At 38.8% G+C, this 12670-nt stretch overlaps 1 protein-coding gene across 23 annotated transcripts in view; it reads left to right on the top strand.

The window, feature by feature from the left end:
- Positions 1–112: 112 nt before the first annotated feature.
- The window catches only part of dock7 (dedicator of cytokinesis 7), a 78638-nt gene continuing 66080 nt past the window's right edge, over positions 113–12670 (top strand). For all 23 annotated transcript variants that reach the window (XM_038278360.1, XM_038278359.1, XM_038278358.1 and 20 more), the window contains exons 1-2: positions 113–251; positions 11738–11837. In XM_038278360.1, coding sequence (XP_038134288.1) covers positions 214–251; positions 11738–11837 — 138 coding nt within the window. In that variant the 5' untranslated portion in view covers positions 113–213. The remainder of the gene's footprint in view (positions 252–11737; positions 11838–12670) is intronic.

Below are 12670 nucleotides of genomic sequence, written 5' to 3'. Positions count from 1 at the left end.
TTATGTAGCTAAAATTCTGACTACAGCTAAAAGAAAACCACAACCAACGAGAAAAACGCGAAAGCTCATTCTTGGGTGTGTTCCTGTGCGCAGTGCTCCAGTTTTTACGGGAGTGATCCCATTCTCCCGTTGTCCCTGTTGGCCGTGGGTTTTTGAGTGAAGAACAGAGTGCCTGCCTGGGAATTCTGTGAAAGCACAACAGCGGCCACTGCCATGGCTGAACGCCGCGCATTCGCCCAAAAAATCAGCAGGTAAAAAATACCATACAGTCTAATTTCAGCTCTTTAAATGAACGCCCTCGTTTTTCCGCTTCCATATGGGTCTCCCTCAGACCACCGCTGCGGGGAAACCCTGCTAAAGGAGGCCCAGCGAGCCTGGCTCCTCCGAGCTAACCGCTCGTTAGCTGCAGCGGCAGAAGATGCTCAGACCCACCCAGACAGACAGACACACGGCAACGCCGCTAGCTACAACTTTTAATATTATAGTGAATGCTAATAAAATACGCATGTACGGATATATTCTTGCATAGAAAATTGTATGCTATCGCTGTCGTAACCTCAAAAAGCTTTGAACTAAAATGAACCGTTAGTTGTGGGTAGTTAGCTCTGTGGTGTACAGTAGCTAACGATGGGAAGCTACTGTAATGCTGACACTCAGAGATGAGGCTGAACTTTGTAGAGCTGTAGATCTCAAACGTGTGACTTTGATTTGACATAAATGGCTTTCTGAAGAGCAGCCGAGCATTGGGATAATCTGCTCTTCGCTCCTCAGACAGATCAATGTAATCTCCTTAACAAAGGGCTTTGTGCAAGCTGTCAAATGCCACCATTTCATCTTGTCTGAAAATTGAGCTGGATCTCCGTTTGTGATCATTCTTAGTATTTAAAAACAATCAAATACGATCAGTTGTATTTTGTGTTAGTATATTAATTATATATTAGCATTATAGGTAAGGTAAATCTGTCAGTAATTGTTATTAATTTGCTAATAACAGATTAATAAAAAAAAACTATTACCACAACATTGTTGGTTAAAATGACTTTTTTTTTATGATATATCCAGTGGTCAAAATTTTATTTTAGTTATAGACATAATACATCTAATTATATTTTAATAATACATGCTGAGTAATTCAAAAAATAATTTAATTATAATAATTTTTACATATTAATTTTATTTGTTGAACCTTAACTATATATTACAAAGGTTTTTTACCATATCTGTTGGGAAAGGTTACAAAACACAGAAAATGAACATTTTTTGGATAAACAGAGACATAAATCATCACGACATCTAACCCTCAAAATTTTTTTATTGTCACTGACTTGCTAACATCTTTATATTTTTTTGCAAATCCCTCAGGCTTTGACAGGTTGGATCAATGTGCCTGTGAAAAGCAACCTGAAACTCTTGACACAACTTTAGCTGATTTACAGCTGGGACTGAGTCATCTTAACATATGGGTGGGCTTTGTTACAACCGTGTCACTGTAGCTCTGACTATGTGTTTAAGCCTGTATAGCAGTAGGCTGGTATTGTACAAGGGGGACTTCTTTGGAATAAATTTCTCCACTGTAAGATCAATAAAGTTCATCAATATGATCAATATTTTTAAGTCTTTATAAGAAGCCTCTAACATATATTTCTCCTGTTTCCCCCTGCATTTTGGTTTAACCATCTTCCCATTTTACCAGCTTCCTTGTCCTTGCTGAGATCCCCACAGCATAATTCTTCCACCACCATACGACACGGTGGAAATCGTGGGGTTGACAAAAGTGCAGTATTAGTTTTCCTCCAGCCATAACCTTTGGTAAAAAGCTCAAACAATCAGATTTGCACCTTGTTTTACATGTTTCCTTTGTCAGCTACATAGCTTCTTGTACATTTTAAAGAAGACTTCTTAGGGTTTGCTTTATGCTACTCTGCCATGCAAGGACATTTCTGCATCTCATGTCCCGTAGTTAAATCAACAATATTTCTACACAACCTGTGGATCTCTGCTGCTCTTCCTGTTACCATGAGCCTTTTGTTTGGTTTTGATTAAGGTCCCTTGAAAAGAAGTTTGGGATTGCTTTCTGCTCTTTAATTTTAGACTGGAACTGGCTTTTGTATGCCTTGGTCTTCCAGGTTCACCTTGTTAAAGGATGTTCACCCAGCTCTTAGGCTTTCGTGGAACATTAGTAGATATGGTCAGATTTAATTACACAGTAATAACCCTTGACTGAATATATGACCCCTGGAGGTAGTTGTTTTTGTTGGATTTGTATTCAGGTTGAGAAATGTCAGGTTTTAATGCATTTAATACGTGGTACGTTTGGATTTCCATACATGTTTCTATTTATAGACTGCTGCCTGTGTGGCATGTTTTATTTAAGCTATAAAATGTTATAATCAAAAACCTTTCTGTAACAGTTTAGGTTACAGAACAGCAGAATCAGCCGCTCACCTCCAGCCTGATCCTGCAGGATATTACCAGGCTACCTCCAAGGTTAAATAGTCAATCCTACAATATGGAAAAAATGTTTATTTGTGTTATAGGTGCATGAAGTAAGCTGGATTTGTAGCGGTGCCAGAGCTGATCCCGATCGCTGTGTTATATGAGTGTAACGGGATGTGTTGGGCAAGAGAGTGGATAGTCTGTGTGCTGTATAGGATGCCTGAATTGTCTTTATTTTTTATTTTTTGTCTGATATTATCTTCTTGGGTGGGTAATACTGGTATTTAGGGGTATTGGAGAAAAAGGAGGCTGAAACAAAAATATGTTACATTTTTACATCTTTTTAAATTGTATAAAACAACTTTAGAAGCCAATTATATTTCCTTCAACCTCACATTTATATTCTACTCTATGTTGATCTTTTACATAAATTCCCCAAAATATATTGAGATTTGTGGTTCTAGCATAGTAAATTGCATTAGGGAGTATGAACACTTTTCAGTGTAGATCCATTGTAGATCAGTATGCAGGTGTTTCTTTTTTCATGTAACTAAAACCCTCTGATGTAATGTCTACCAACTGAGTTTATACCTGTTTTTCCCCCTTTAGTTTCTTGTCCTTTGTCATTGCATGTCATTTTCCAGATAAAGCAAGACAAAACTTGTCTGAATGTAAACAGGTTTAAGATTGGAATCATATTTTCTATACCAAACATATCCAGCTTTATAATAGAAATAAAAACAACAACAATAAAAACTAGTCATTGGATATTATGCATCAGATTGAACAAATGTGTCTGAATTTATTGATTAAAGCTGGTATAAAAACCTTTGTTTACCTTTTTAACGGTTTAAGATAAGTGGAGACAGTTTAAAGAGGCGGACTTGTTTATCTCTGGAGGAAAAACAGATCGTCTGCCAAAGTCATGTTGATGCTTTTATAAAAGTTTGATAACGTGTTGCTAAGAAGCAAACTATGCACTTCGTTGAAGTTGAAAGCTGTTGAATATCTTGTTTTGTGACCCTCATTTACAGTGAGTTCATACTCTATTTCTAGGTGTTGGTAAAGTCTGAGGCCACAAACGCAGTGTTTACCGAATAAACTTGGTCCCCTGTGTGCAGTGAGCAGGGCCAAAAGGGGAGGACTACGGAATGTGTTTGTCCGTTCTGCTTTTCTTTAGCTCTGACAGCACTTTACTGCATAGGCCACCGGATCTCAGCTACAGAACATCATCAAAGTCCTGCTAGACCGCCATGTTGCAACATGGCGCTCATTTTCTGTGATCTTCTGTGTTAAATCTGGATTTTGAGTCCCAAGTTTTCACTAATTGGAGGAAAAGGTTTAAAGAACACTTTATTTTGTACTGGGATATTTCCGTTAGAATAGAAACTGCTGGGCCTTATGTATGAAACAGATCAATGGACAAATCCAGGTTATTCTTGTGTTAAGAATATTGTTATCCCTTGCCTGTATTTATAATTCGTTTTTGACATTTTGGGAAGCTTGTGATGTTATCTTGTTTATTGTAAAAATCTCTGGGTGTGTTTGATGGTTATCTTTATTTAAAAGGACCAGTTTGAAGCAGCAGCAGCTGTTGAACAGCACAAACTCTTTGTGAATTACCTAGCTGTTTACTATATGATTATGTAACGCTTATTTAAGGCTAGGCGCCTGACTGCAGCCAGTTATAATAGGCACTCAGATAGGTTCGCCTATGGAGCCCGTGGGTGTGAACAAAATACCATTAGACCGAAGTATGTTTCAATTATTATATTCAAGTTTGAGTCTTTTTCAAATATATATATATAAAGGTATGCAATATTAATAATATTTATAACAACAGTGACTTCTTTTATGATATAACCAAAAATACGACAAGAAACAAAAACAAACAAACTCATCAACAAAACAATAAATCCTTATGTCACCCAAGAGTTTCCTTTTTAGTCCATTCATGAATCTAGAGTGATTCAACGGTTCATCAATCAATGTCTGATTGTTGTAGGGTTTTTCTTGTCCATAACCCAAAGCAAATAAGTTCAGAATGAGAAAGTAACTTGGTTCATGTAAATCCTACCGCGAAGCTGCGGTGATCCGGTAGCTCGCCATCTTGACGTGACACAGGGGGTGAAAAAAAACCTGACCTAAACAAGGTCATAAATAAAAATACAAATTAGCTATCATATTTAAACATTGTTAAAATGTTATTCAAAATAAATAAACATTCAACAATTACAACATAAATAAATAACTTCATTTCAATAAGTGGTTCTCATGAATTTAAATTAAAGATCGCGATCAGATTAAAGTTACTAGTACAAATCAAAGTAAAGTTACCGGTACAGATCAAAGTAAAGTTACCGGTACAGATCAAAGTAAAGTTACCGGTACAGATCAAAGTAAAGTGCACTTTTTAAATTCCATCTAAGTTTAATTGACGCAGTCAATTAAACTTAATTGACTTCCATATCATTTCAAAAAAATTGTTTTTTTCCTCTTATTCCTCACAAAAAAAAAAAATATGTCTAAGCCCAGAGTTCTGTAGGCTGTTAGCAAAATTTAATAAAAAGTAACTGAAACCGTCCTAAAAGGATGAATCTACAAAAATCAAAAGGCCTATTTAATATTTTAACAACATATAATCCATTCGGCCACAAAATTAACAAAAGAAAATGACCCTTAAATCAATAAATATACTTTTCAATCTTTAAATGCACAAATTTAGTGGGCGTGTCGCCACCGCATTTCTATTTCTAAAGAAAAACAAAATACGTAAATTAAACGACTCACCGTCGAGCGGTCGACAGAAAACACTCAGTTAAATCCTTCGGCCGTCTTAGTAAGCCTTGATCCAGCCGTATTCTTCTATTAGTTTAGAAGACGCCGAGACGAGCAGCTAGCCACAGCGACAGCAGCAACAGCTATTCAGATCTGAGTCACCTGTGACCCGGAACTTAAAGGGTGCTATCAATTTGACCCGCCAAAATAAAATACGGGTTCTTATTTTATGCAGGTTACACCCTCCCCTCCTGATCCCATGTACGTCCTCGTACATGCACCAGGCTGGCAGCAAATGGGAGGCTGACTGGAGTACGGAGCAATGAACTGTTCTTCTTCATCTTCTTGAAGGGCGAAGGAGAAAGCAGAGCTCAAACCGTGAAGCAAAGCCTGAATGCTTTTCCGTAATGGTTTGCCAGGTTTAGTGTACTGTAATCGATCAGGTGGATTTCTTGTGCGGCTAGAACGTCTCAGAGGTTGGTCTTCACTGTCCAGAGATACTGAATCCACTGGTGAGTGAGGTTCTTCAGTATGGCTGGGAATGTCAAATATATCAGTTTCTTGTGTGTCATGTTCTGCATTGTCAGACTCTGGAGTATCAGGATCTGGAGAGAGTCTTCCTTCAGCTCTGGAGACTTCAGCAGGATTGAGTTGTTCAGAGTCAATTTCAGGTTCCTCACTCTCTACTGCTAGTTGTTCCTCTTTAACAGTCATAAGTTCCCCTTCCACAGGTTTGGGTTCATCATCCTCAGCATCACTGTCCTCTTCAGTTACAGGCACTGGAGATTGTGTGATGGGAACAAGCTGTTCAGTTCCTGGGACAGACTGCTCGACAGGAGGCAGGTCAATATCAAGCGTAAATCTGACAGGTTCAAAAGATGATGGAATGTGCAAAGGTGGATCGACTAGTTCTTCCTCTGATGGACCCTCTTCATCATCAGGAGATACTGGAGAAAACACAGGAGATTTCCTTTTAGCTCTGGTAGGCATTTCTTCCTCAGGAAAAGGTAAGTATCCACATGGCAATAAAAGGTCTCGATGCAGGGTTCTTAGTGGCTTGTTCTGGCCTTCCGGTCTGACTGTGTACACAGGAAGATTGCCGGCTTTCTTCACAACAATATACACAGACGACTCCCACTTATCTGCGAGTTTGTGCTTCCCCCTTAGTCGCACGTTCCTTACTAGGACTCTGTCTCCAACATTTAGTTCTGATGCAGTAACTTTCTGGTCAAATCGGGTTTTGTTACGCTGCATCACTTTAGCTGAGTTCTTACTGGCCAGTTTGTAACTTTCCTCCAGGTGGGACTTTAACTTTTGCACATACTGTGTGTGGGAACAAAATCCATCCTCATTTAATGGCAGTCCAAAAGCTAAATCCACCGGTAGGCGGGGTTGGCGTCCGAACATCAGCTCGTATGGTGAGTATCCTGTGACATCGTTTTTTGTGCAGTTGTAAGCATGCACTAGTGGTTTTACAAAATCCGTCCAATGAGTTTTTTCTTTTTCAGATAATGTTCCCAGCATGTCCAGAAGCGTTCTGTTAAAACGTTCCACAGGATTTCCTCTTGGATGATATGGTGTGGTCCTTATTTTGTGAATGTTGGCCATTTTACAGAGTTCTCGGATGGTTCTTGATTCAAAATCTGGGCCCTGATCACTGTGCAGCTTTTCCGGAATGCCATAATGCATAAGGAAATTATCCCACAAACACTTAGCAACGGTCTTAGCTTTTTGGTTTGGAGTAGGCACAGCAATGGCATACTTTGTAAAGTGGTCTGTTATAACAAGGATGTCTTTGATTCTGCGATCCGGTTCTACAGAGAGGAAATCCATACACATCAACTCCAAGGGGTGAGTGGTTTTGATGTTGACCAAAGGTGCAGCTCGTTCTGGTAATGATTTGCGTCTCACACATCTTTCACAGGTTCTGATTTTATTGACAACATCAATAAACATCCTAGGCCAGTAGAAACGGGAACGGACTAAGTCTATAGTTCTGTCAATTCCCATATGACCCATTTGGTTATGCAGTTGGTGCAGCACAACAGCTCGATACCCCTCAGGTAATACTAGTTGGTACTTTGTTTCACTTCCCACTTGTCTCCTCCTAACGAGAAGGTTGTTTTGGAGCTCCATTTTATTTACTTCTCGGAGTAGAAGGGGCAGTTCAGGAAGTTCTTCCTTCACCGATGGTGATGGTGATTCTCCTCGTTCCAGCTGAGCTATGACATGGCGGATAACAGGGTCGTCACGCTGCTTAGCTGCAATGTCATCTGCTGAGAATCGAGGAAGTGAAGGGGAGCTGAACTGTTCATCGTCAGTAAAGCTGTCAGGTAGGCTGTTGACATGAGTGGTCATAGACAACAGCAGAGCGTGGTCAAGATGTGCACCTGGGCTATACACCAGGTGACGGGCACAAACTGCTTCGATGGTGTGCTGATCAATGGAAACATAATCTGGTTCGTTGAGGTGATGCTGAACGAACTTCAGGACTCGTTCATGTTCCTTCCGGGAGGTAGGATCATCAGACAGCTCACCATGAGGTCGTCGAGACAATCCATCAGCATCCATGTTCTGCTTTCCGGCTCTGTAGATGATCTTGAATGTGAATGTTGACAAAGCTGAAAGCCATCTGTAACCGGTAGCATCAAGTTTTGCTGAGGATAACAGGTAAGTCAGTGGATTGCTGTCTGTGACAACTGTGAACTGAGCACCATAAAGATAATCATTGAATTTCTCTGTCACTGCCAATTTCAGAGCGAGAAATTCCAATTTGTGAGCTGGATACTTGGATTCACTCCGCGAGAGACCTCTGCTGGCATATGCCACAACTCTGTTCTTTTCGCCCTGCTCCTGATACAACACCGCACCAAGACCGGTAGAACTGGCATCGGTGTGGAGTATGTAGGGTTTTTGTGGATCAGCAAATGCCAATACAGGGGCAGAGACTAATCTTTCGATTATGGTTTCAAAAGCCTTTTCACACACTGGAGTCCATCGTCCTCCAAATGGTGCCTTGGGGTTCAGGTAATTCTCTGGCCTTACCGTTGGCTTCAGTTTCTTCTGAGATGGCGGATAACCAGCAGTCAGGTCATGCAATGGCTTAACTATGGCTGAATATCCTTGGACGAAACGGCGGTAATATCCAGAGAAACCGAGAAAAGACCTCAGCTCTTTTAGGTTTTTGGGCACTGGCCAGGAGGTAAGTGTTTTGATCTTATCTGGATCTGTCTCAACACCATTCTGGGACACAACATGCCCCAGATACTTCACAGATGTTTGGAAAAACACACACTTCTCAACTGACAGCTTCAACCCAAAATCCTTAAGTTTGTTGAGAACTTTCATCAGGCGCTCTTCATATAGTGGTGAGTATCCCTGCCTGTCACGCAGGAGACCAGTGGCTGCATACTCGAATGCCAAAGCGGTGACACGAAACACTCGGTCAGTATTTGTTTGAGAGGTGTAAGTATAAGGTAGAAGCGGTTGTAGTGCGGAAAAAGCAGCTAAATCTGCAAACTCAACGATCAGGTTTTTAAAAAACGTGCTTGAGGAATCAGTTACATATAAAGTGCGGTTAAGTTTACCGTATCTACTTAAGCAATTAAGTATTTCCTCATCAACCTTGGTATCGGTAGCACCAGTAATCATCACAGACTGTGATACATTTATACCAGATTGCTCAACAATATCCATCATGTTTTTTTTTTTAATTAAGTATTCTTTATTTTACCTTTTGAAAAAGTTGAATATTTTACTTAGAATTTCCTATTCCTACAACTGAAATAAATGTTCAAAATGAGAAATAGCCCAAAAAAAAAAAATGTTCACACACACAAGCTCCTGGCTAGCTCGCCACGTGTAACGCTTATTTAAGGCTAGGCGCCTGACTGCAGCCAGTTATAATAGGCACTCAGATAGGTTCGCCTATGGAGCCCGTGGGTGTGAACAAAATACCATTAGACCGAAGTATGTTTCAATTATTATATTCAAGTTTGAGTCTTTTTCAAATATATATATATAAAGGTATGCAATATTAATAATATTTATAACAACAGTGACTTCTTTTATGATATAACCAAAAATACGACAAGAAACAAAAACAAACAAACTCATCAACAAAACAATAAATCCTTATGTCACCCAAGAGTTTCCTTTTTAGTCCATTCATGAATCTAGAGTGATTCAACGGTTCATCAATCAATGTCTGATTGTTGTAGGGTTTTTCTTGTCCATAACCCAAAGCAAATAAGTTCAGAATGAGAAAGTAACTTGGTTCATGTAAATCCTACCGCGAAGCTGCGGTGATCCGGTAGCTCGCCATCTTGACGTGACACAGGGGGTGAAAAAAAACCTGACCTAAACAAGGTCATAAATAAAAATAAAAATTAGCTATCATATTTAAACATTGTTAAAATGTTATTCAAAATAAATAAACATTCAACAATTACAACATAAATAAATAACTTCATTTCAATAAGTGGTTCTCATGAATTTAAATTAAAGATCGCGATCAGATTAAAGTTACTAGTACAAATCAAAGTAAAGTTACCGGTACAGATCAAAGTAAAGTTACCGGTACAGATCAAAGTAAAGTTACCGGTACAGATCAAAGTAAAGTGCACTTTTTAAATTCCATCTAAGTTTAATTGACGCAGTCAGACTTCCATATCATTTCAAAAAAATTGTTTTTTTCCTCTTATTCCTCACAAAAAAAAAAAATATGTCTAAGCCCAGAGTTCTGTAGGCTGTTAGCAAAATTTAATAAAAAGTAACTGAAACCGTCCTAAAAGGATGAATCTACAAAAATCAAAAGGCCTATTTAATATTTTAACAACATATAATCCATTCGGCCACAAAATTAACAAAAGAAAATGACCCTTAAATCAATAAATATACTTTTCAATCTTTAAATGCACAAATTTAGTGGGCGTGTCGCCACCGCATTTCTATTTCTAAAGAAAAACAAAATACGTAAATTAAACGACTCACCGTCGAGCGGTCGACAGAAAACACTCAGTTAAATCCTTCGGCCGTCTTAGTAAGCCTTGATCCAGCCGTATTCTTCTATTAGTTTAGAAGACGCCGAGACGAGCAGCTAGCCACAGCGACAGCAGCAACAGCTATTCAGATCTGAGTCACCTGTGACCCGGAACTTAAAGGGTGCTATCAATTTGACCCGCCAAAATAAAATACGGGTTCTTATTTTATGCAGGTTACAATTATGTTGGGAGCATCATGCTGAAAAATCAGACAGAAGAGAAAACCTCAAAGAAATAGAGCTATGATATAATCCTTAATTTGCTCTGGTGGCCTGTAATATAACAGCCACAGGCTTGTAACTTTGCTAAGGTAATACTTAAACCAAAAAGTGTAGAAAATCTATTGGTATAAGATAACACAGTCAGTTCATGTTACATTATTTTATCTCAATAAATGTATTTTGCCCTAAACTATGTCAAAATAAATCAAGCACACACAACTCGTTTTTACAGTTTTAAATCTTAGGAACAAAATTATTCTAAACAATCATTTCGATACATGTTAGAGTTGTACAAAGCATGATGTGTTTAGGAAGTTTCTGCTTTTAGCCTTCAGCGCATATTCCTGCTTATGTAAACCGTCTTTCATTTGTTATCTTAGCAATAAGTGCAGTTGGCATAGTTAGCATGAAACAGCCGGTTCTTTGTTTAGATCGGGGGAATTTAGACTACTTACCTTAACAGGGAGATTTCCTAGACTGTCAGGATTTTTTGAGCCACCACTGCTTTATGACAGAGTTTGAAAGCCAAAAAAAAAAGATAAAACATAGATGGTTTCCTGTTCTCTGTTCAGTCTTTGTGTTGCTTCCAAAGGTCATTAGCTGGAGCAAGGTGTAGAGAGAGAGTAGGCGTCCCTTCTGTGGAGCTGTCTTAGCTTGGATTCCTAAATTTGGGTCCTTTGCAGCATTTATTTCTCAGTCTGTGTCTCTCCATTTCCCTTTTGGATTAGTGTCAACACAGGCTGCTAGAAACTGTTTTTAAAAAGGGCACTTTAAAAGCCTAAAGCACAGATAAGTATCATGGTGTGGTTAATACGTAGCTTTCTTCTAGACCGATGGAAAGTGTGGTTACATTGACATTTCCATTATAATGGCAATAAAACTGTCCCATTCAGAACAGTCCTTTGTGGCGTTAATACTGCATAAACTCTAAATGCAGTTTGAAATATAAAGAAAAACACCTTAGTTGGATTTTTTGGGGGAATACATGGTGCTCATTTTTATTTTGGGTTTTTTGGTTATGAAGATCCTTCATAAGTATTATCACTAAATATTACCAAAACCTGATCCCACCTTTATTTGTTGATAAACCAGTTGTATTGTATTGGATTGTAACAAAACCCATATTCATGAATAATAGCCAGCACCACCCTGAGCTGTAATTGGTTATTAATTATTAAAGTCAATCATAGAGCTTTGAGTTTAGTAATCATAAATGCATGTTTTTGTTGTCAATCATCTTAACCCTCTTCTTCTTTCCAGGACTGTGGCAGCAGAGGTCAGGAAGCAGATAGCTGGTCAGTATGGAGGGTCCCCTCAACTCTTCAAAAACCTTAATGTTGGGACAACAACATGCAACACAGTGAGTAGTCTGATGCTGTTTCCACCCAGCTCACAGGGAATCAAGTCCACAGTTTGTTCCCAGCTGCGTCACTTTCTGCTCAAACAGTAGATTAAATGTAGTGTGAATGGTCATTTTCTTTGACATATGTGATATAAAAGATATTTTTTAATCTGCCAGACTTGATTAGGAGTGATCCTTGAATGACTTTGCAGGTACAGTAACTTTGATGCTGTTTTACTCTGCTCTGACAGCCTATTTGTTGAAAGTCTTGTGCTAATTGATAACAACGTCACACATTCCTGGGGCTAACAGGAATCGGCACCTTTCACACATTCCAAGTATTCCCAGTAAATTACCGGGTCAGCTCTGTCCAGACTTAACCCAGTAATGGTGGAATGGATGTACCCAATATCACCTGCAGGTGAAAGGGATATAGCTTTAATTGATCAAACCAACCTCTAAAGAAGATTTTCTGCTTGAAATTACATCTTTCAAACAGCTGATTAGCAATAACAAGCGATCACTTTGTGGTAGGTGGTTCTTACTGTTAGTAGAGTTATGAAAACTCCTGAAGATTGACTGACATGAGGTTGGCTAGATTGACCTCTCCCACTCCTCCTGTGGTGGTCATTTACCCAACAGTACTTCCTCTGTAGACTTTTAGGTATATTGATGAATAAATATTTTGCTCAGTATATTTATCAGTCCTGAAGAGCAGCGGTTATCCTGGTGAACTATTTCTAATCTCCACATAGACAGAGAGGAGTTTCTTTATTTGCTTTATTTTTTTTTTTTTTTTGGATCACTTTTCAGCTATGTTTAAAATTAGCCTTCTTGTTTCTTAAAGATAC

The sequence above is a fragment of the Cyprinodon tularosa genome, unplaced genomic scaffold, assembly GCF_016077235.1.
Source record: "Cyprinodon tularosa strain WSP-4 unplaced genomic scaffold, ASM1607723v1 ctg140, whole genome shotgun sequence".
NCBI lineage: Eukaryota > Metazoa > Chordata > Actinopteri > Cyprinodontiformes > Cyprinodontidae > Cyprinodon > Cyprinodon tularosa.
Note: the sequence above shows the minus strand (reverse complement) of the source record. Positions and strands in the feature narration are given on the sequence as shown.